The sequence below is a fragment of the Amyelois transitella genome, chromosome 13, assembly GCF_032362555.1.
Source record: "Amyelois transitella isolate CPQ chromosome 13, ilAmyTran1.1, whole genome shotgun sequence".
Lineage (NCBI taxonomy): Eukaryota > Metazoa > Arthropoda > Insecta > Lepidoptera > Pyralidae > Amyelois > Amyelois transitella.
Window position 1 is genome coordinate 1,163,103 of NC_083516.1, and position 22,781 is coordinate 1,185,883.

General features: G+C 38.1%; 3 protein-coding genes across 10 annotated transcripts in view; 1 reads left to right on the forward strand and 2 right to left on the reverse strand.

Annotated features, from left to right (window-relative positions):
* The first annotated feature begins 2 nt into the window (after positions 1–2).
* LOC106132153 (acyl carrier protein, mitochondrial) lies at positions 3–1,202 on the forward strand. Of its 2 annotated transcripts, none has more exons than XM_013331493.2 (3): positions 3–228; positions 410–520; positions 754–1,202. In XM_013331493.2, the coding sequence occupies exons 1-3, from the start codon at positions 61–63 to the stop codon at positions 931–933; spliced, it is 459 nt and encodes a 152-aa protein (XP_013186947.2). In that variant the 5' UTR covers positions 3–60; the 3' UTR covers positions 934–1,202. The 2 variants fall into 2 exon arrangements, with proteins under 2 accessions (XP_013186947.2, XP_013186946.2); XM_013331492.2 differs by lacking the exon at positions 410–520 and adding an exon at positions 554–667 and having other exon boundaries at positions 13–228.
* Positions 1,203–3,126: 1,924 nt separating this feature from the next.
* LOC106132164 (uncharacterized) lies at positions 3,127–10,716 on the reverse strand. Of its 4 annotated transcripts, XM_013331510.2 has the most exons (7): positions 10,478–10,716; positions 10,313–10,398; positions 7,977–8,177; positions 6,476–6,582; positions 6,257–6,391; positions 4,816–5,936; positions 3,127–4,647 (listed from the first exon to the last, which is right to left on the reverse strand). In XM_013331510.2, the coding sequence occupies exons 1-7, from the start codon at positions 10,524–10,526 to the stop codon at positions 3,524–3,526; spliced, it is 2,823 nt and encodes a 940-aa protein (XP_013186964.2). In that variant the 5' UTR covers positions 10,527–10,716; the 3' UTR covers positions 3,127–3,523. The 4 variants fall into 4 exon arrangements, with proteins under 4 accessions (XP_013186964.2, XP_060803309.1, XP_060803310.1 ...); XM_060947326.1 differs by lacking the exons at positions 10,313–10,398; positions 10,478–10,716 and adding an exon at positions 9,582–9,886; XM_060947327.1 differs by lacking the exons at positions 6,476–6,582; positions 10,478–10,716 and having other exon boundaries at positions 10,313–10,397.
* Positions 10,717–18,600: 7,884 nt separating this feature from the next.
* The window catches only part of LOC106132148 (6-phosphofructo-2-kinase/fructose-2,6-bisphosphatase), a 28,580-nt gene continuing 24,399 nt past the window's right edge, over positions 18,601–22,781 (reverse strand). For 3 of the 4 annotated variants that reach the window (XM_060947225.1, XM_060947224.1, XM_060947226.1), the window contains 2 exons: positions 22,082–22,209; positions 18,601–19,375 (listed from right to left, as the gene is read on the reverse strand). In XM_060947225.1, coding sequence (XP_060803208.1) covers positions 19,289–19,375; positions 22,082–22,209 — 215 coding nt within the window. In that variant the 3' untranslated portion in view covers positions 18,601–19,288. Of the gene's footprint in view, positions 19,376–20,472; positions 20,603–22,081; positions 22,210–22,781 lie in introns of all 4 variants that reach the window. The other variant, XR_009657112.1, reaches the window with a different exon arrangement.

Genomic DNA, 22,781 nt, shown 5'->3' on the forward strand with positions numbered 1-22,781 from the left:
ATATAAACGTCACTTTTCTTGTTTGATTTTTGTCTACGGAAATTATTTGAAGTCGGAAAAATGGCTGCAGCGAATATTGTTCGAAGTGTTTTCAGTGGATTATTACGAAAATCCACCAAATACAATGCCTCTGTGGTATGCCGACTATCCACAGTTGCAGTGCAACAAAAGTTTTTTGCTGTGAAAAGTGGCGTCAAATTTATTCACAATAACCACCTTCAAATTGGGGTAAGATCTAATTAATCGATACAACGCAATAATTTTGAAAAAATACCCATTTACATCTAATTTATTGAAATATACTGTATTTTGTATTCATTATTTCTTTAGCACTGACTTTTTATTTTTATAAATAACATCATAACCTCAAAAGTATTGCATAACGAATGTTCGTTGCTAAAATGTTTAGGTGCAATGTCAACGACACGGCTGCACCGGGGCGGCAAAACCCTCGCCGGAGGAAATAAGGGACCGTGTGATGAAAGTGTGCAAGTCTTACGACAAACTGAGTGTGTGTCAGGTACATGCATTTATTTTATAACTTTTGTTTCAGAGCCAGAGTCTCGGTGTCCGCAACTACAGTCACGACGCCCCGCTAACGTTAGACCTTATCAAAAGTAGGGTTCTCCTAGTCCTACAGCTTTATGACAAAGTCAACCCTGAAAAGGTAGCATCGCTAGGCTCTGGCTTAGAAACATTCTTCTCTTTTTTTTTATTAACTAATTTTTTACTTATTTTGTTTTTATATTCCAGCTGACGGTAGACTCACATTTTATGACTGACCTGGGCTTGGACTCCTTGGACCATGTTGAAGTGATCATGGCGATGGAAGATGAATTTGGTTTTGAAATTCCCGATGCTGATGCTGAGAGGCTACTTAGACCTAAAGACATTATCCAATATGTAGCAGACAAGCAGGATATTTATGAATAAATACACAATAGAGCTGATTAGTTTCGGTTCTTTGTTAGACTAACTGTGATCTTCGTTAATTTATGATCATAGACAAATTTGAAGTATTTATTAAAATTACAGTTAGTCTGATATTGAGAAAATCAATTGGCTTAGGTTCTAGTACTGTTTTGTTACATTCAAATAAGGAATAACAAGAACAAAGGTGACACAAATGACTGCGAAATATATCACCAGATGTATAAAGTGTAAATCCTGTTTTTATTGATTATATGCCTGTTAGAATAGTCCATTTGCTTTTCATTTGGCTAAAACGCCAGATTATACAATAAATGAGAATGGATACAAATTTTGCATTTTATTTATTAGGCACCTGTTGGGTCTTATCAGCAAATTTGAACCTGTGAATGAACCTTCCACACTAAAATGGGCTCTATCCTTGGAAGGAGAGGCCAAGATGACAACATATCTAAATGTGAAAACTGATTGAAATAAAACTTAAGTATAGTTTAAACTTCTTAGGCAAGAGCTTGTCCTACTCCACTATTTTCTAAATAACTCTCAGCCAGACTGGTGCCTCAACTCCTGCATGTTCTGCAACTAGTTGTCAAGTTTCGAAATGAATGAATTTTGGATCCTGATGTTTGTCTAGGTACATTCAAAGGAGGAAAGTAATCATTTATAAAACTGGTTACAAAACATACATACATATAATTAGATCTACATCCTTTGCGGGGTAGAGAAGCCAAGTCTTGAATAAAATGAATGGCCACGTGCAGCTGTATGGCAATAATGGTATTGAGATTCAAAAAGGCGTCGGTCACTATTTGAATAGCCAACGAGAAGGATCCCAAGTTTATTGACCATTCATGAATGTCAAGATGACGGAGCCACCTCGCAAAACACAAATATTGTCGAACCAGCCCTTAGTACCTGGTTGGTACCTTTTGGTACCTATATCAAAAAATTTTGTACCTCAAAGAATTGAAAAAATATCGATTGTGATATGTGGTTCCTCCATCTTGACGTCAAAATGGAGGAACCACCTTCGTTTCTTATAAAAATATAATGTATACCGTCGAGATGACCACACGGACACTTAGTACCAGATTAGTACCTCCCAAGATCTTATCGCTATAATCGTTTTTTAAGAAAATAATTAACAATAAGAAAATGACAGAAGTGCCTGTGATTAATTATAGCAAAATGTATTAAACGAAAACTTTACTTCAAAATAGTTCTAGGCGTTTAGTTTATTATTTATCAAATAAATTTAATCGACTTTGAGATAATTTTATTTAAATATCAGAACTATTATTTATAACTTATTGAAATATATTTAGTTATATACAACTCGTTTAAATAACATAACATTCATCCTACAAAAAATAAAATAAATTAAAAAACATATTACCGAAGTGGGTAAATAGGCCTTATTATTAAATACCCTCGCGACTTAAAAAGAAACCCGTATGTATACCTGCGATTTGAAACTATGGGACGACGACTTATGGATGTCCTGATGGACTCGGGAAGCGAATTCCACAGCCTAACAGCCATAAATATGGCTCATAATGGCGAAAGAATTGGGAGGCAAAACTTGTACGGTGAAAACGGGTAGCTAGAATTAAATTATTTGAAGGAAGAGGATTCTTTCATTGAATATTAAAATAGTATCAATATTTTAAGAAACTAATCTTCCATAATAACTACAGGGCCCATATTTGATGATAATTTTGCATAATATGTAGACTTTACCTAGTCTTCTATACACATCTTGATCCTCAACTATAAACATTCATTAGGTATATGAAATACATACATACATAAAATCACGCCTCTTTCCCGGAGGGGTAGGCAGAGACTACCTCTTTCCACTTGCCACGATCTCTGCATACTTCTTTCGCTTCGTCCACATTCATAACTCTCTTCATACAAGCTCGGCGGTTTCGGGTACTTTTGACCTGACCCTTTACCAGGACGTCCTTAATTTGATCAAGATACGTTCGTCTAGGTCTTCCCACTCCGACCTTTCCCTCCACACTCTCCTTGTATATCTGCTTAGTCAACCTGCTTTCATTCATCCTCTCCACATGACCGAACCATCTTAACATACCCTTTTCTATTCCTGTAACTACATCTTCTATATATAAAATATATATAGAATAAATATATATTCTGTATATGAAATGAAGGAAAGAAAGAAACATGGCATAATTTATACAACTTTAATTGATGAAACTTCATATAATTGAAAAAGAACAGTACTTGCTAAGCATACATTAACATTTATATACAATCTAAGCTCGCCACATCTAAATGCACGTCCACACACATATGTCCAACCAAATAGTACACCTATTTACACGAGCCTCCAATTACGTCAATAATGATCTAACGAACCCGTCTCGAAATTGACAAAATTCACGATCATAAGTTAGAAATTAAATATGCTGTAATATAAAAAAAGGTATTTACAGAATAAATATTCACTATCTTAGCGGGCATTCGAGTCTTTACACGTATGGCGTTCGGTAACGTTGGTACGTTCACGGTCTCTGGCTCTGAAGCCAGCACTGGTCGTGGAGTGATACCGAAGGCCCCGATTGGGCTATCTGGAGCGGTTGTTCCGCGATCGCGCCGCGCCCGACGACCGCAAGCGCCGCGCCGCGCTCGGGTCCACTCGCGCCACTCGCACCACCGGCTGCAGCCAGTCTCCTAAACCTTGCAACGCTCGCTTCTTCTTCTTCAACTCTTTATCTTCTTCCGCAGACGACCGAGACGTTCGCTTCTCCCGCGCCGCCTTCTTTTTCTCATTCTGCAATAGAAGTTTCAAATCTACATGTAACTTGCTGTCTTTAGACTCGTCTGCATCTGTAGCTTCGCATTTGTCTTCTGAATCCTGCGATTCCTCTTCCTCTTTGAGATTAATTAAAGTCTTTTCACTCTCTGTTTCTTCTAAGGTCTTCTCGTCTTCACATTCAGACCGGCCTTCTTCACTGATTGTATCCTGTGTAGTATCATCATCTGGTGGTTCAACTGAGGACCGATCTAAACTACTGTCTAGTTTGTTTTCCACATCGAGACTGCTTGCTCGAGAGCCTTTTTTCGCCTTTTTCTTGTTCGGCCAACCGGTCCGGTTCTTCTTCTTGAATTTGCCACGTCTCGCCTTCGTCTGTTCTTCTACTCCCTCCTTGATCTCATTACGTATGAGATCACAATTTTCACACTCTGAAACCAAACTGGAGACATCTGGGACATTGGTGGACGTGACGACCGCAGCTTCGCCTTCAATGGCTTCCTCCGACAGATCATATTCGCCGGCGTCTTCGAATACTTCAGACAAGAACTGTTGAAGCCTCTCGGACGCCTCCTGTGTTTCTGATATGACTGGTTCTATTTTGAGATTGCTTTGAGTATCACTGATTGTGTCTTCAGAAGCTGTTGATTTCGTGTCGTCCGGATGTTTCCGTCGATGTAACAGCCCTGCTGACCCGAGGATGGCTAACGTGGAGGCGTGTTCTCTTGGAGACTTCCTCGAATGACCTTCCAATGCTTGAACAGCAGCCGTTCGTTTACGGATCTTCTGTTTCTTCATGCCCCGCGTGCCGTAGGACCGCGAAGGCCCAGGCTTCTCCTCTCGTTTGACGAGGTCGCTCAATGGACAGCAGTTTGGTTTTAAAGGCGGCAATTGACCTATTTCGTATGGTAACTTTGGCGATTTGGAGTATAGTGCTGGAATAGAAAATACATATTCATATTAGTGATATAATTGACACTTTTATTTACAAATTATTTTTTTAATTGAATTTGAATTTTTTTTAAGGCTCTTTAAATTAATTTAGTGAACAATTACTCTACAAATTGATAAAAACAATAAAATTTGCGTCCAAATATGCTCACCAAAATATTGCGGCACATTCTTCACCACAACCTTGTCCTGGTCCTGCCTCTTGAAGGTCTCGAACCAGGGCTCGCTGCGCGGCACCGACTCGAACGCGAACTCCAGCTGCTCCACCGCCGGCGTGTACTTCAACCGCCCGTCTTCCCACTTCATACAGCGCTCCGACGGTTCTTCCTTCGGAGGATTCGCTTCAACCTCAGCGATTTCCACTTCGACTGGAGTCGCCACCGGTTCCGGCTCGGCAATTGGAGGTATTGACGTCTCTAGTGTTTCTACAACCGGTTTGACAGGCCCTCTCCGACCTCTCTTAGCGACGGCGGGCGCTTTCCGTTTCCGCCGCCGCTTATCCTCCGGCCAACTGTCCTCTTCTGAGGACTCTTCTTTGAGCGCCAGAGGGCGCGCCTGTCGCCGCCTCTCATTGGTCGGCGGCGGCGGCGGTTGCGGAGGACTTTTCCTCTTCGCGCTCAGGACTTTCTCGTCATCAGACGACGTCGAACTGGTCGAGCTGGCGCGCTTCGGAAACATGAACTGTTCGGCTTCGTCGCTCAGCACTGACAATTCCGAGCGTCTCACTTTCCTAAACTTCACGACTAGAGGTTTAGTTCCATTGCACGTCAGGGCGGAATCCTTCCGTTTGTTCGTCGCGAACCCGCCGCTCGACCTCAACTTGGTGCTTACACCGACGACTTTGTAATACTGTCTGTCTTCAGAGGACTCGTTAAACCTTTTGCTGCATCTGGTGTTGTGCTTCTTTTCATCATCTAGGGTGCCGTTACGTTTGGGACTTTGGTTACCGTTGACCGTCGAGTCCGGGGACTGGGATCGTTTTGAGCGTCTACTTTTGGGTGATTCCGAGTCGCCGTTGCATATTTTTCTTAGGGACCTGCGTTCACCGTTTATGGGCGTGGCTTTGTCTAGGAATGTGGTGACGTCAGCGCCGGAGCTGATGAGGGAGTCGAGCGCGAGGAAGTTGGTGTGGTCGCGGACGAAGGCGAGGTGGTGCGGGGAGCGCCGGTGCAGCGCCGCGTCCGCGTAGTCAGTGTTGCACATCTCACAGTACCCTCCTTTCGCCTCTTTGTCTTCTCTCTCTTTTATGCGCGGCCGACTTTTCCTTGTCATTCTGGAACACCAAACATGACAGTAAGTAAAAAAAAATACATTATTATTGTTCTATAGTTGAAAATACAAATTTGATACAACAGTTTTTAGATTTATTTTATTTTATTTGCAGTAATTTACATATATACATGTGTATAAAGAATTAAGATTCAAGAAGTGGTAGGTTGCCAGTCTATCGCCTAGAAGAGCAATCCAAAATTTTTATCTAATTTTGAAAATATTTTTTCTATCTTGTCATGAACAGCCTCAATGCATTCAACCAAAGCATGCAACATGCAAAAGTGCTATGATGGGAGAAAGAAGGTTTCATCTAATACTTACTTCTGACCTGCAGTAGGTATATTGTTGTTCAGCGTCTGCGGCGTTTCCTTTTTGTCTTTTCTTTCTTTAGGCGGATCCGGATCTAACGATAAATGCGGCCATTCATCGAATTCTTTGAAAACTGGTCGGCACACTCTGAAAAAAAAAAAACAAAAATTATATTTTATATAAATGTAAGATTTGATCTATAAGCACACACGAGTATAAAACGATGCATACTTGTCCAGAAATTCAATCTTGATAAAATGTTTTGTGAAGTATCTCACATGCGCTTTGCGTGGGGCCGCGAAGAAGGTGTCATACAATTTATCCAATAGACTTATAGCCTGTAAAGATTAATAAAAATACTATTGTAAATATATATAGTAGTTGAAAGCATAACATATTATATATAACCAGAAGCAGTTTGCTTTACTGTGGAGCTGGTTTAAAAAATTAGCCTTCATAAATGTCAGTCATAGAGAAAAATGTCTTAAAAATTATTTAATTATTTTTTGCTAAAGTATAAAATAGAAATATATAAATAGATATAAAGATAAGCAATTACCGCAACCTACAATCCAGTGAGTGTGAGAAATCTCTCAAGAAAACTTTTAACCTACCATGCAAATGAACAAATTCTATTTTCTCTTTTGTCAAATTCAAATTTTCTCATCAGATTGATTCCACAGTAATGCAAATTATAAGCAGTTAGTATAAGAGCATAGAATGTATAAAAAGTATAGTAAATCACAAGCAAAAGAAGTCAAATAGAGTACATCTGATAAATTTGGAGTCACTAAAATATCCAAATTGCATTTTATTTAATACACTTGTTATTATAATAAAATGCATGACAACACATTGTTTCGGTTCATTAAACTCTATATGGGACTTCAAAATCAATTGAATGCATTAAATGTTAAACAGCATATTTGCAAAAGTAAGATAAGCATTATTTAGAAGTTACATATAATTAAAAATGTGTGGGTTATGATGCTGTATTAGAATCAATATTCAATTGAGCCATATTACAGGATACTAGCTTTCACCTGCGGCTTTGCTCGCATGTAAATTGTTGACTGAGTTATTCTGACGTACATATTGCTGTAGTGTTATCCATATCCGTTCAGTAGATTTTGCACAATAAGCTTTTACATTTAGAGTATGTGTGATTGCCGATGTGGATTTTACATAGGTAAGTAATATGTAATTTCATTTTGTTGGCTTTAATATTATGAAATACAGAATTCGCAGGGTAGGCACTTAACTCTTATGTATATGAGTCAGATGTATATATGGCTGTTCAACAGCACTGCAGACAACTATCAATGCTTTAACTTATGTTTTGAGTATTAATGGTATATATAGTATTTGTTGTTCCTCTACTGCAAATGTCAGCACACAGCATGATGTCTCATAAGATAAAAACTTAAATGCAGGCATTCTTTTTGGTGTCTTCTTAGTTATTTTAACAACTTAAAATACCTCATAGGTGCAATAAAAGCGCTTATTATAGGACAAACTAGATATTGATATAACGTTTTGTTTCATATCCTAGTTTTTTGTCCTACGTAAACACAATAAAAAAAAATGTTATTTAACATTCTTGGTGGTGTTTCACTTTTAAGAACTTTATTTCTTACTTATAAGATTTCCCTTGAGTATGAACTCTTCTGTTTTCAAGACTCAAGGTACAAGGCACTCAAGGAACTCTTCTTCTCTTTAAGACTTTACTCACCTTCTGCACAGTAAGCTGAACGTAGTTCGTATGCGTACGGACAGGCTGGTGGTCGGGGCGCACGCTCTGCAGCATGGCATCGGCGCGGGCGCGGGCTGGCTCACGGCGCCGCGCGCATCGCGGCAACGCGGGGCCGCCGCGCGACGGAGCCCTATCGCGCACAACGTGGGTGACTCGGGATGTTAGGAATATTTCTTGATGCTGGAATGGGAAATTTGGCAATTAAATTTAATACATAATAAATATATTTAAAACCGCAAATGTTTTCATTATGATATATAAGATCGGCAGAGAAGGGGATGGGCAGATAGTATATGACACATCCCAGGTGTCTTGTGGGTGAGGCTCACAAGGGACCGGAAAAAGTGGAAAGATCAGGAGGAGGCCTTTGTGTCTAAAGGATACGCTGATGGAGACTGATGTGTATTTATTATAACAGTTGTATGTGTGTAATTGTAAATCTGTAAGTCAGCAATAAAGGCTTTTGAAATTGAAAATTTTCTATTAGCAAACCACAACAGCTTAGCGCAGTAGAAATGCTCTCACAAAGCACTCTGTATATTAAAATAACCTACAAGAAAGTATGGTGGGTAGTTTTAACAATTTAATCATGCATGACAGACAAACGTGAAGCAACTTTGTTTGATACTATGCAGTGATACCACTGATCTTAACATTATTCCTGACCAACATATTTAACCACAGTCTAAACCGCTGGGTCTAGAAATGTGCACTGTAATATTCTAGTATCCCATAAAAAGTCACTTAAAAAAATCCTGTCTTAATGTATTATTTTTTTTTTGTGAAATCGTTTGTTTTTTTTTCCAATGGCCAAATGTCTGGTATCAATAAAGTAAGTATATATGTTATTTTTTTTATTTTCTCTGAGTATGAACCTACATGGATTTCCAATTAGGTTATTAGACACCTATAGGTTGATTTGTATAATATGTAAACAATATGAGTCAGCACAACTCATGTCCTGCAATGGCACTATCTATTATGCAAGTGTTGCAATGAATGCTGACATTAAACACTTGTGTTAAAGGTATTATGGCTATACATAGAAACAGGGCGTGTGGGCATTCGCCGAGTATCGACGCGGTTGGAAGCCGTTCCATAGTTTTCCTCGAAATACGGTCGGCAAGCACACCGGCACCCGCTTAAACGCGCCCTCGGCGCTCTAACTACGAGCCCGCCAACGGTCCCGCGCAAAAAATAACACACTAAACAACCACAAAGAGAAATAGTTCTTAAGACATTGGACATAAGAACCACATCTCTTTGAATAAAGAAAAGCAATATCAACTGTCAAAAATCAAGCATACACACGCGTAATCCAAAGGAAACTACATTTCAAACGGCTTTTAAAATGGATGTAGTGCAATATAGCGCGAGAGAGCGCGCCGCGCGGCCTCGGCCCGCTGCATTTCGCGCTGCGGCGGCGACTCTAACGCGACCGCACAAAAGATGACCTAAAATCGAACGCGAGCTACGCACCCGCTTGGATAAAACATACACTGTTTGAAACTATTTTCTTAACAATTCTGACACAATCGCGGTCTTGATTCATACGCGTGGTTATTATAGAACGTATATACTTACACAAAAGCCGTCCGTAAGGGCCCCGCGCACCGCTTATCACAGAAATAAGTAACTATATACTAGTCACTGAGACGGTCACTTCGTCACTGTTAGATTTGCCTCAGAAGGTAAAGTAGCATTGAAACACGATTTCACACTATATTTATTGTGTTTCTGTTCGGAATTTGTAGCAACACAGACACTTTTTATTGAAATTTACTCACATTTACTAACTAAAAACGAAAAAGTAACAACAAACACAAATCTGTCATACAAGATGGAGATATTTTGTTAGTTTATGTTTTGATCACCAGAGGCGCTGTTGTGAACTGGGACAAGAGGAGGGGAGAACACATTTGATTGGTTGATAAACTAAAATAGTTACGTTCCGTTTCTATTTGAACCTGCACGAAAAAATATTTTGAAAATTTACTAAAAATATATATTTAAATAATCTCATATGAACACGCATTTGTAAGTTAAATATTTTAAAGAGCAATGCACACAATAATTATAGTGTATTTGGAATTAAAAAGAAACTTATCACTGAAAGAAACGGAATGTATATAATGAGGCCAATTTTAGGATGCCTTGCACGTTATCTAAAAATCCTAAAATTAATATTGTCTCTGATATATTCTCGTTATAATTATACTTAACCATAACCTGAATATAGCAAATCTATAATACCTATTCCCTAGAATCAACATTTGGCGGTAAAAATATGAATAGGTAGACGGACTATTACTTACCAATCCCATGTCCTGGATTCTACGTGATATAGATCTAGCGAGTCCATGATCTTGTATGTCCAAATAAAAACAAAAATTTTGTCGAACTGCAAATATTAATACATTCATGTAATGAATATTTAATGCACACAATAATAATTAATACAATAACAGAATAAAACGAACCTTTGTTATATTTTTCATCAAGATTTAGTGTCGAGATGGTTGAAACCATCTTTCTTCACTTTGTGACTTAACACACGTCACCACATTAAAGTTAGTTCCCCTTTGCAATCAAGATTTAATTTAAACAACCTCATTACAAGCACTTTAATTATATAATATTGTTTTTGTATTGAAAAGAAATGCGAAAAATGCATTTCGTTTTGTGGATTATGTTTCGAATGTCGAAATGTCAATGACAGCTGAGCTTAGAACCAAAGACAATTTTTTTAGAAAATTTCTAGTCTATAGTTTAATTTTAATTATAATCGATGAATGCAAAAGAAATACAGAAATAGAATCTTTAGTAATGTTATGGCATTTTACACTTTACACGACTAGGTGTTAAAGACTTGTCAATATATAGATAGTGAAAGTGTGATCTGTGATAACTTAGTTGTGTACTTACCTTTGGTAATTACCAACAACATAAGTATGACACTGGTATACATACATACAACACAAGTACAAACATAAAACACACTTCTTTTCCGGCAAAGACTTTATCTTTCAACTTGCCACGATACGTTCTTTCGCTCATCTACATTAAAGTGTAGATTTTTATGATTGTTTTTATCCACCTTTAATTGGGTATCCGCATGACTTTATAGAAATGCCAATGCTTTTCTAGGTAGGTAACAGGCAGGTGGCTTTTTAGGTTGCAACAAAGGCTTTTTTAAACGATTTATTCAGTCCGTCACTCAGTGGCCGAATAATTTTATGTATTTGTATTGTAATTACTCATACATACAATAAATCACGTTTTTTCTCTTAGGGGGTAGACAGAGCCTACAGTTAGGCTGAAATGCGACGTTAATGTAATGTAAGTACCTATTTAGATATAATTATACCTATATAATAAAAATCTCGTGTCACAGTCACGATGTTGATATAATTTTTTTTAATTATCTTTAACAAATAGGTCTGATTTTTAAAATGAGGACAGTTTTTTTTATCAATAATTATGTATGTGGCTGGAGAAATCTTTATACCCAAGCTACGAAGCTTTGCATTGAACACGCATAGGTACCTGTTATAAATCAATACCATTGAACGTTACTCTTTTCATTATTCGCCGAATACTAGGCATAACGGATAGCACAGGGACGGGAGGCAGGAGGTATATGGAGGACTATATACGTATTTTATTGATTGCCGTTCCATGTAGCGGACTGGACGCCCGTCGCTCACATATCTAGGTAGGCATTGCGCTATTTTATAACGCAGACCCGAAATAGGTCACCCAGTTACATTGTGCCTAAAGTTCGATATAGTTACACCATTTTGGAAGAGTTGTTGTGGTAATAGATCATTAAATTTCACAATTTATTAACACAAGAATTTAGAACAGAAAATTATAAGGGCAGAGCATTGTGGTTGTGGCAGAGGGTGCAACTGGGAACACGCAGAGAGAGTTCTAGAGTCAAGATTATTTCAAATGAAATCTCTTTGAGAATATTTTTTATTACTGGTATAAGTAGGTACACTAGGAATGTACGGTATTAGAGGCTCAATAACACAGATTGAGGGTACCTAAGTCAAATCTGTACATATAAATATGTATATGAGTTTCCGCACAAGCAAAATAAGAAAATTTAGTCAAATACGAATCTTTTCTTTATTTATAGTAGATCTTCCCTAATATTTTCTGTTTTTTCTTATCAAGATTATGGGGTTCTTAAAATAAGTTCTTAAAACGGTTCTTACGCCGTTTTCCGCTCGACCGTCATACCTTTCTTACCGCACCAATAGCGGAAATTGTATTCTGAGAATTGTCTTAAACGCGAAACTGGCATAAATATTGAAACAGCCTGTGCTTGGTATAAATAACTAAGTATAAAAGTGTAAAGCATAGGCATAATAGCGACATTTTACCTGAAAATAAAATGTTTATTAAACATACTTACCTTATTCGAAGCTTATTATATGAGAGGGGCAGCTATTTCCGGTCCTAGTACTAGTCTTGACTTCCGGTTTAGGTCCACGCATCCCTCCTTCCGTCTCCTACCACGCCTCCCCCCACCAAGCGACACTAGCGCCACCACAGGCAGTTGGATTTTGAAGTCCAATATTTTCCTCATTGAGTAGTTTTTATAACACCAGGTAGATGTATAAACTAAGCTTCGAATAAGGTAAGTATGTTTAATAAACATTTTATTTTCAGGTAAAATGTCGCTATTAAACAGTACTGTACCGTTATTCGAAGCTTATTATATGAGAGATTTGTCTATTATCGCCTGGTGGTCGCTAGGGAACGTCAATGTGATCAAAAAGACTTTAAAGTCATCGAATCTATATTTTTATTAAAATATAGGTAGATGGTATAGGTGCCAGCAGTGACGAGGCATAGGTGATTATTAATGTTTTATTGTAAATCAACACATTGTTACTATATGTAGACAAATATATAAATTATAACAAACAAAATTATGAAAAGAAAATATGAAATCTGAGCATATGATTTTCTAATTTAGTGTATTAATCAATCATCTGTAGGAGTAAACAAAGCGGAAATAGAGTGAGCATGTGCTGAGGAGGGTGTTAACTCTCTCCGATAAAATCTAAAGAACGTATTAGCAGATTTCCAGTTTCCCATGGAAAGTATGTCTTCCAGTTGGAAATTTTCTATCCAACTCTTAGATGCAACAGCTGATCTCAGACTTCCTGGAGTGGCTTCTATTCCCGCGTCATTAAGTAGTTTCTTCACCCAGCCTCCGATAATTGTACGCGAAGCGGGTTTAGGGGTTCCTGTTATGGTTACAAAAAGACAATCACTTTTAGCCCGGGATCTTCGTTCTTGCGTAAGGGCAATTAGATGTTTTACCCAGTATACTGGACAGAGTAGGTTATTCTCCTCATTCGGCATCAATTTCCAATTGGATTGTCGTCTTTTATCGGTATCGGTTTTAGAGCCGAAGGCAGGTGTGAAAATTATTGCATCTTCTGACACTGAGTAGTATTCAGGTGAAATTCTTAGTAATGTGAGGTCATGCACTCGTCTTCCTGAACAGAGTAGAAGAATGGTTGCTGTTCTTTTTGCTGCCTCTAATATCTCAGATTGACCGGTCGCCTTTATGCTCAAAAAGCGAATGAGGATATCCGTATCCCAAATGGGTGGTTTACTAGGTCTAGGGGTCGCTAAAGCAACGGCTTTTAGCACTTGCTTTACCAGGCTATTAGAGCTTAACTTCTCTTGGCCTTCTGGGTTGACAAATGTAGAAATAGCAGATTTATGGACAAGAATAGTGCTAAGTGAGAGCTTTTCTTTTTGGTGTAAGTCGGCTAGGAAACGCGCGAAATCAGATCCCGATGGATTATACATATCAATACCTTGTTCCTTTGCCCACTTTATCCACCTCTTCAATGCGGGCCGATAAGTGTTAAGCGTGGACCTACGCCAACTTGATGACAGCAATTCACGTTGTTCTGTTGACCAATTGGTTAAGTGTTGACTCCACCTCCACATTTCCATATCTCCTAAGTCATTTCTAATGCTTTGGATGGAGGTAGTCCTGTCGATAAGTCTATCAGAACTTAGCGTAGATTTATTACGATGAAGGAGGCAGTCAGATAATTCGCTGATGCGTTGTTCAGATGTGATGGAGGAAACACCCATGCTAGGTGGTAAGTCCATGTTTTGTTGAATGCATCGTGAACTTGCGCTCTGTCGAGCAATGTGTAGGGAACTACGTGAGCCCGACGTGATGTGAGTAGATCGATTACCAGATAGCCCCACTTTTTGAACACCTTCAGAGTCATAGCAGATTGAAGGTGAAGCCATACTGGGGAGGGTGCACCCCGTGACAGACAGTCTGCTTTGCAGTTGAAACTTCCTGAGATGTGGTAAATATTCAGGTGAATATAGTTGAGTAGTTGAATTGCTGTTAAGCAAGTAAGTTTTATCAGGGCTGTGGATTTCGTTCCCCCTTCCTTGCGGAGGTAGGAAACTGTTTCGTTGTTTCATTTCATGGCCAAGGTCGTAGAGTTCAGGTGCCGACCGTGATCTTTTAATGCATTGATAATAGCGAGCATTTCCTTCGAATTGTAGTGGAGATGCTGCGGGTTCGGTAACCATGTACCTTTGAGCAAGTCCAGTGCGAATGTTGTCTGGTTGCGTAATAATGCTCGATCCTGATTTACTAAAAGGAAGTCGTTTAGATACACTAGTACTAGAGTTCCTTCGTTTTTCAGTTGTTGTGCGATCCAATTCGTCATTGTTGCAAACACTTTTGGAGCAGAACTGATCCCGAAGGGCAAGCAGACCATTTGTAGGAGCTGATTGCAAAAAATCAGCCTTAGGAACCGTCTGTGACTCCTGGCGATAGGTAAGTGGAAGTAGGCGTGATGAAAATCGATATTCATCATCCAGTTGCCTGATTGAATGAAATTTGGTACCTTTTGAATGTTTATAAGTCTGAACTTTCCCGGACAAACAAATTTGTTCGGGTTTTTTAGGTTGAATATGGGCCTTGACGTGCCGTCGCCTTTGGGGCATGGAAATATTGTCGACACAAAGCTGGGTGTAGACTTTACCGTTTCCAATACTTTGTTTTGCTCTAAAAGCTTTTTTATAATGGCAGCAGCTTCGCCTATGTTTCGAGTTTGACGTCGGAAACTTGGCATTCTCGGTGTAGGCCTTGATCGAAGTGGTATTCGATAGCCTTTTAACATGTTGAGGATGTGAGGCGGCGCCCCTCGATCCTGCCAGTGACGAGGAAACAGACTGAGCTGACCGGCACGGAAGGCCTGAGAAGAGTCAGTATCTTTTATTTGAGTCTCTCCTATCCCGGCGGGATGAGGGAGAGAAGGATCTGTTACTCCTGGGTTTGTCCTTGGGTCCTTGTCCTGGGTTTCCTCTTTGACTCTTATTTTTTTCCTGAAAGGAATACTCTTTTGTCTTCTTTGACTGTGTACCTTTTTGCTGGCTGAATTGAGGCTTTTTCTGGGTTGTGCCATGCGCTGATGTCCCGGGACCGTTCTGCGGAGCAGAGTTGCGATCCCTGGTTTTCTGCCAGAAGACTTTCCTGATGCCGCCAGCTTTTTCCAAAGCGGAGCTAAATCTTTCAGTTTCAAATAAGTTCGAACTTGATGGAGGTATTTTCCGTAGACAGCTTTTCTGAAGCGGATCCTTCACCAAAGAGAGGATATTTTCTCTGCGTTGCTGAATAATCTCCGCTCTATGCCCACAAGCTAATTGCATGGTCTCGTTTGCTGCTTTACTGTAACCACTTTCTAAAAACATGCTGTTTAATTTTTCGTGAATTTCGGTGTATGATAGTGAACCATTTTGACTTGCTAGTAAAAGGAGATTTTGCATCTCTATTTGTAAGGCCTCACCTTGTTGTAACAAAGCAAATGTGATGCCTGCAAATGCCTTCTCCATGTTGACATATGATCTGGAATTGTCGTATTGCTTTACCTCATCATTCGCTTCTAAGCTGGTAAAACCCGGAGAGTGCAAGCAGGTTCTCTGTACGTCAGCATAACGCACACTGTTCCAGTCAGAGCTGTTAAACCGCTGTAGTTTCATTAATTGTTGAAGCATATGATCAGGGGTGTTAGGGATAGAAGGTTCTTTGATTTTAGTGCTCAAGGTGAAATTGAGCTTTGCTTGGTTAGAATCTGGACAAGAACCATGATGTGATTGATTGTCTGACTCATATAATTCCCCACTGACATAAGGGTCAATGCTATCATTACAGGATGGAGTATTGTGTATGTTAGTTGTAGAGGCTACGTGGCTCTTAAGTTCATTTACCTCCCTGATCAGCTTTTTAAACATGCGGTTACTCACGTTAAGCCTCTGTCTTTTCCTCTTTTTGCGTCCATGATCATTTGATGAGCTAGATGAGGATGAACTGGAGTCTGAACTCGATGATTCAGAGTGCTTCCTTTTATTTTTCGCTTTCGGGCGATCGTTTCCAATTTCACCAACAGTGCGCTCTGTTGGGGTTTCTTCATTCATACTGAAAGAAAATTGCTGGTTGACTTGCTGGCTGAATTATCATTTAATACGAGATTTAGTGCTCGTAGAGCTAATCAAATAGGACTTTTTGTTCTACAAGTGTATCGCAATAATACCTCATTTTACAATCCCCTGGTTAGGATGGCTCGTCAATGCAATGAAATCGCCAAAGGCAACCAGACCTTTGACGTTTTTCTACCTAAATTGGCTTTGTATAGTAATACAATCAAAAATATTTTATACCACAAGACGACAGTCTAATCCCTGTCGCGTGGAACATTGGTCTCCTCCTATTATTGTTTAGTATGCTCATTCTTTTATTTTTATTTATATTATTTTAGACATAGTTTAAGTTAACTCTTCTTTTAGCTTTTATAAAAACACATTTTTTGGAATACAACCTAGATTATAAGTTTTGTTTTATATAATTTGTTTAGATATAGTTGTAATCTGTTTTGTGTAATTAAAATTAAAAAAAAAAAAAAAAAAAAAAAAAAAAGAAACTCTGAAAGAAACCTTAACGAATTACGGGCTTTGAACCCGTCCGTGGACGTTAGATATGACAAAGGAAATAAGTTAAAAACAATTTACGAACAAAGCGTTTGGAAAAATAACCAAATGAACTGACAAAAATATTGAAGGTAGTTTTATATTTTATTAGATAGGTAAACCAAAACACTATCTATGAACTGTATCACAGTTAGAATATCTGTTGTTTCGAACAGATACGGAAGTTTTAAGGAGAAATTAATAATTTAAAAGTACTCACAGTTTTTTCGATATGAAATACCTTTTACAATTTCTCAAATATTTTTCCTTTTACAATTTCTCCTAGAATATTTGACTAGTACCGATTATGCGGTCACAAATATGCGTAATGCGTATTGTAGAACCGTCTCGGACGGAAATAAAAACGCCAATGAGGAAAATATTGGACTGCAAAATCCAACTGCCTGTGGTGGCGCTAGTGTCGCTTGGTGGGGGGAGGCGTGGTAGGAGACGGAAGGAGGGATGCGTGGACCTAAACCGGAAGTCAAGACTAGTACTAGGACCGGAAATAGCTGCCCCTCTCATATAATAAGCTTCGAATAACGGTACAGTACTGTTTAATAAGTGAATATATGGGTGGCAAGTATAGAAATCTCAGAACGGGGACTTTTTATTATAACAAGTGTGCCGGGTACAAAGGTCGGTTATGTAAAGAAAGAAAGAAAAAAATATGTTTGGCGCGAAAGGTTACATAGTTCATAACCATAGAATTAAAAAAATACATGATGCGAGCAAAAGGGTTTTCACTCAGCATATGCATGTGTATGATGAGGTTACACAATGCGCTGATTTTCAGTGAAACCTAGTATTAAGGAGGCTTCGCCATTCAATATGAAGGATACATAAAAATATCGATATAAAATTAAGCGTGATAGTATGGACATATAAAGTATTAGGAAGGTACTTTGAATTATCTATGTATGTTTTATTTTCTCTCATGCTTAGACCTTTTATTATTTACTCTGTACTTAATTGCAGAATTAAATAAAATTGTCTCACACGTGTTGTACGGTAAAAAATACAAAATGTTATTTATCTCTGATCCGAATCTTTCCGGTTTTATACATAGCGCCATCTAGTGATAAAAGACTTAAATCAAAAAGGTGCGTTTTGACGTTTACGTCTATTCAGCAATAGATGTCTCTAACTGATACACGATCTTTCTATGCTTTATCGTTAGATGGCGCTTGGAATTATTGGGGTCTTCTGGAGGTTTCTGCAACTGAGAACCGAACCAAACCCATTCTGGATCATGGTTACAAGCCTGAATGTGCAGGTTTTTTTTTCACCGCAAGAGCATCAGTTATCAATCAATCTTATTTTACAAAAAAACTCTTCAAGTCATTGGTAAATGGTCGCGGTATAGGATTTGAACCTGTTGTGCCATTTTTGAGCACCTTTACCGTTCGACCGGCGACGTTCCAACCATAGATAAGAATATGTACTGGTTTTACCAGAGAATATTTCTTATCATAGTGTATTGCTTTGTTTTTGACACTACATGCGATAAAAAGCCTTGCCTGTCAGCAACCTTTTTGGTAATTAAAAAAAAGGAATAAATGAAACGACAAAGCCCACTTAATTAAACTATATTAAATACAAATTAACTTATCAATATACATAGACCTTTCGTAAAAATTCTACACGTACAGTATATGATGTATAACAATATTATTGAATGATAAGGAGTGGATAAAAGGAGTTATTTTACAAAAATATATGAGTGTGGAGCGGGTGCACCACTCACAAACACACATTCTGTCATAAAAAATAATTTCATTTATATTGATAGCATAATATTTTTAAATCAACAATAATTCTATCTTTGTCTTCGGATTCCTTAACTTAGAGCCTTATTAAATAAAGTCACATAAACTAATTAAAAATTATTTAGTTCATTGCTACAAATTCTACTAAAAATATACCTACTTTAAATATTTACATCAAAATAACATTACGTCTTAATCAAATAAAAATAGTACCTACAAAGCAACTTTGGATGTTTGTGATGTTAATCACAATGTCGAAATATATTAAAAAAAAAAAAAAACTGTCTGTGGTGAACCCGCGCAAACTCTCAACTAGAAGAATAATGGGCAAACATTCACATCTCAATCGTATGATCGAGTTCCAAATGTAAAAGGCTAGATTGCCTCAATCAGTCTCAAAATCCGACTCCGTCATAAACACATTTTTTTTATTATTTCAAAACTCGAACGTCATAAGCATTGGTCGTGTTTTCGCGCGCAAATCTTGACCCGTTAGTGAGCGTTTTCTTCGGTTTTTTCATTGTTGGTGCCGTTCAAGACCGGAGGGACTGGCGGTTTTATTGGAGGGGCTGGTATCACCTGTAAATGGAATTATTATAATTTAGTTTTTGGTTCGGTAAAATTAAAATTCAACATAGGCAAGAGAACAAGTGGCCATATTTGTAATTTTAAACTCTTTTTAACCAGATGGCGGACTCAGAGTGTATTTACTACATAGGATTCGTGTAAAATACACACTTATACACGTTGAAATCAGAAATTTTTAGTTCATTTAATTATTTTCTATTTAGTGTGTAGTGGATTGCCATTTGTTTTCTAGCCATGATTAAAAACTCATAACATACAGAAATCAACAGTCAAAGACCAATAAATATTAACAATAGCGAGGGCTTTGTACTATTCTAAATCATAGACTTAAGGCAGTGTTAATAATGACCAGAATTTATGTTAATGGTATTCCGTCGTATTAGCTGCAATCTTGTTCTACTAAAGACAAAAATCAATATATACCTAATTTATGACATACTTTTTCGAGAATAAGCTGCCTTAATATAAGATTACACTAAAGTTTTCTTGTAAGGAACTTAATAAAGGTTAATGTAAGTAAAAGTATTTTCAATTCAGAAATCTTTATCTTTTTGATTCTTAAATGAAATTTAAACATTAAGATGCCAAAGCAATGAAAAACATTAAAATAAAAAATAAAAAGAATAGTTCAAACGAAACGACACCAACTAATGATTAAATACCTGCCAACTTCCAAATAAGATGTCAATAGCAAATGTTTTATAGCTCACGAACGTTAGAAAGGCATATCATAACTTCCTATTTATCCATCTTTTTTGTTAATTTTACAAGTTGGAGAGAGCGGGAAGGTATCACTAGTCTACGTTCGTAAATATACGCACGCAGATATCAGACACTATTTAAGAAAAAAAAAAAGTTCTTTCGATTTTTTTTCACGAGAACTAAAGATGTTTTTCTTCGGCTTCTGATATAAATTTCACTACGTTTGTTGGAATTTGCATTTCTCCATTTGACATCTAGAAGAAGACAAAGGGATATCGTTCGCTATTGACATTATTATTATGAGTGGACATATAAAAAGAAGAATTCAACCCCAAGACAGGAAAAATGGTACCACACAACCCCCCACCGATATAACAGAAACTCAACTTATCATTCTGGTACTCCGATTACTAATCTATGTCATGCTATGTTAGTCTATGGTCTACTCTATGTTGTTTATGGTCATGCGCCATTCTTTGCGTACGTATCTGGTGACGGGCCATCCTCGGTGGAGCCCTGTTGGGGTAATTTTACTTCTTAAACATATATAATTAAATCATAACTGTAGGTAGTGTGTACATACATACAAAAATCTCACTCCCTGAGGGGTAGGCAGAGACTACTTCATTCCACTCATCACAATCCTTGAATACTATTTCGCTTCGTTCATCTACATACAACACTCCCGAATCTTAATGCAAGCTTGTTTGTTTATGGTATTCTTAACCTGACCTGACTATGCTCAAGGACATCCCGATTTGATCGAGATACGCTCGCCAAGGCCTTTCCCTCCAAACGTTTCCTTTCACTTTCCTCGTGTTGCTTATTGCTTATTCAATCTGCCTTCGTTCAATGACCTTTTTTAGGGTTCCGTGCCTAAATGGTAAAACCGGGACCCTATTACTAAGCCTCCGCTGTCACTAGGCTGTAATCTTATAAATCGTCATAGCTAGTGTAAGCAACATTCTTTATGTACGCCATAGCAACGGTAACCATGGTTTGTTAGTTAGGAAAAAATGTCAAATATAATATTTAATCCTACTAATACCTACTATTGTCTACCCCGCAAGGGATATAGACATGATTATATGTATGTACATATGTAGGTAATATTATAAATGCGAAAGTTTGTGAGTAAGTCAGGATGTCAGTATAGACGTTTGTTACTCTTCCACGCAAAAATTACTGAACCGATTACTGAAGGTACTGTAGGTAGCTGAAGACCCAGAATAACATATAGGCTACTTTTTGTCCCGGAGTCCAAGCGGGAATGATTCCACGCGGACAAAGTCGCGGGCGGCTTCTAGTTTTTAAATATTTTCACTTTATAACAATATAGTACTTTTAATTTGATTATTTCTCTCCTCTTTTCTCATTCCGTCTTCTGTAGCGTGTAACTTAATTAACGACTACACTTCCTACAGCTACAAAGCTGAAATCGTAACTTGAGCAGCTAACATACACTTTAAATTTTTTTGGGTACCAAAACAAAAAAATCCAGGTCATAAAGTCGCACCCGAGTCTCCTGCCGAGGTCGTGACTTTTATTGTATTTTTTAATTTATAATTATTGTTATGTGCAATTTTATTTTCATTTTGTATAGATATATAATCCTATTATTTTTAACTAGCTGTGCCCGCGACTTTGTCCACGTGGAATAGTTATTTTGGGCATCATTGAAGCCCTCAAGGATGAATAATTTTCCGTTTTTTTTTCACATATTCCATTATTTCGTTGCTCCTTATAGTTGCAGCGTGATTTTATATAGCCTAAAGCCTTCCACGATAAATGGTCTATTCAACGCAAAAAAAAAATTTTTTTATTAGAACCAAAGTTCCTGAGATTAGCGCGTTCAAACAAACAAACAAATTCTTCAGCTTTATAATATTAGTATAGATAATTTTTTGTAACTATGAATCTCTGTGGTCTGCAATAAAGATATTATTATTATAATTATATTATATTAATATCAAGCTAAATAAGGCAGTAACTCACAGAAGGCTTGGGGCGGTGCGTGTCCACGGCGGCGACAGACAGCTTTATGTGCTCCTCGCGGCAGCCGTACGCTACTGGAGTCAGCTTGATGACAGTGTGCAGCGGCACATGGAGGTATGGAAGCTCCTCTGCAACAACAATTCAGAGATTCTAATCTGCTGGAAGAAATTTCTCTAGAAATAAGTACCTAGTGCCAAAGAAGAAGTAGTTCGATGACGGGCTCCAGCCTCGCCACCAGGTCCTCGTAGCTCTGTAGTTACTAGCGTGTATTGGTGGTATAATTCACCAAAGATACCTTCAACAGCAGTTGAGGACCCCTCTGACAGTTGAGGTTTGAAGATAATGGATCACCTACACTCGTGCTATATGATTAGTGAAGGTATCCTTCAAATCACCATTGAAGCTCATTATCCAAAGCCAACTCACCAGCAGACTTGTCCAGGAAATACGCCAGCAGACACCTCATGACCGCCTGGTGGGAGACGACCAGCACGTTGCCCTGCCGCTCCAGCTCCATGATGACGGGCTCCAGCCTCGCCACCAGGTCCTCGTAGCTCTATAGTTACTAGCGTGTATTGGTGGTATAATTCACCAAAGATACCTTCAACATCAGTCGGGGACACCTCTTGACAGTTGTGGTTTGAAGATAATGTAATACCAACACTCGTGCTAAGTGATTGGTGAAGGTTTCCATGAAGGT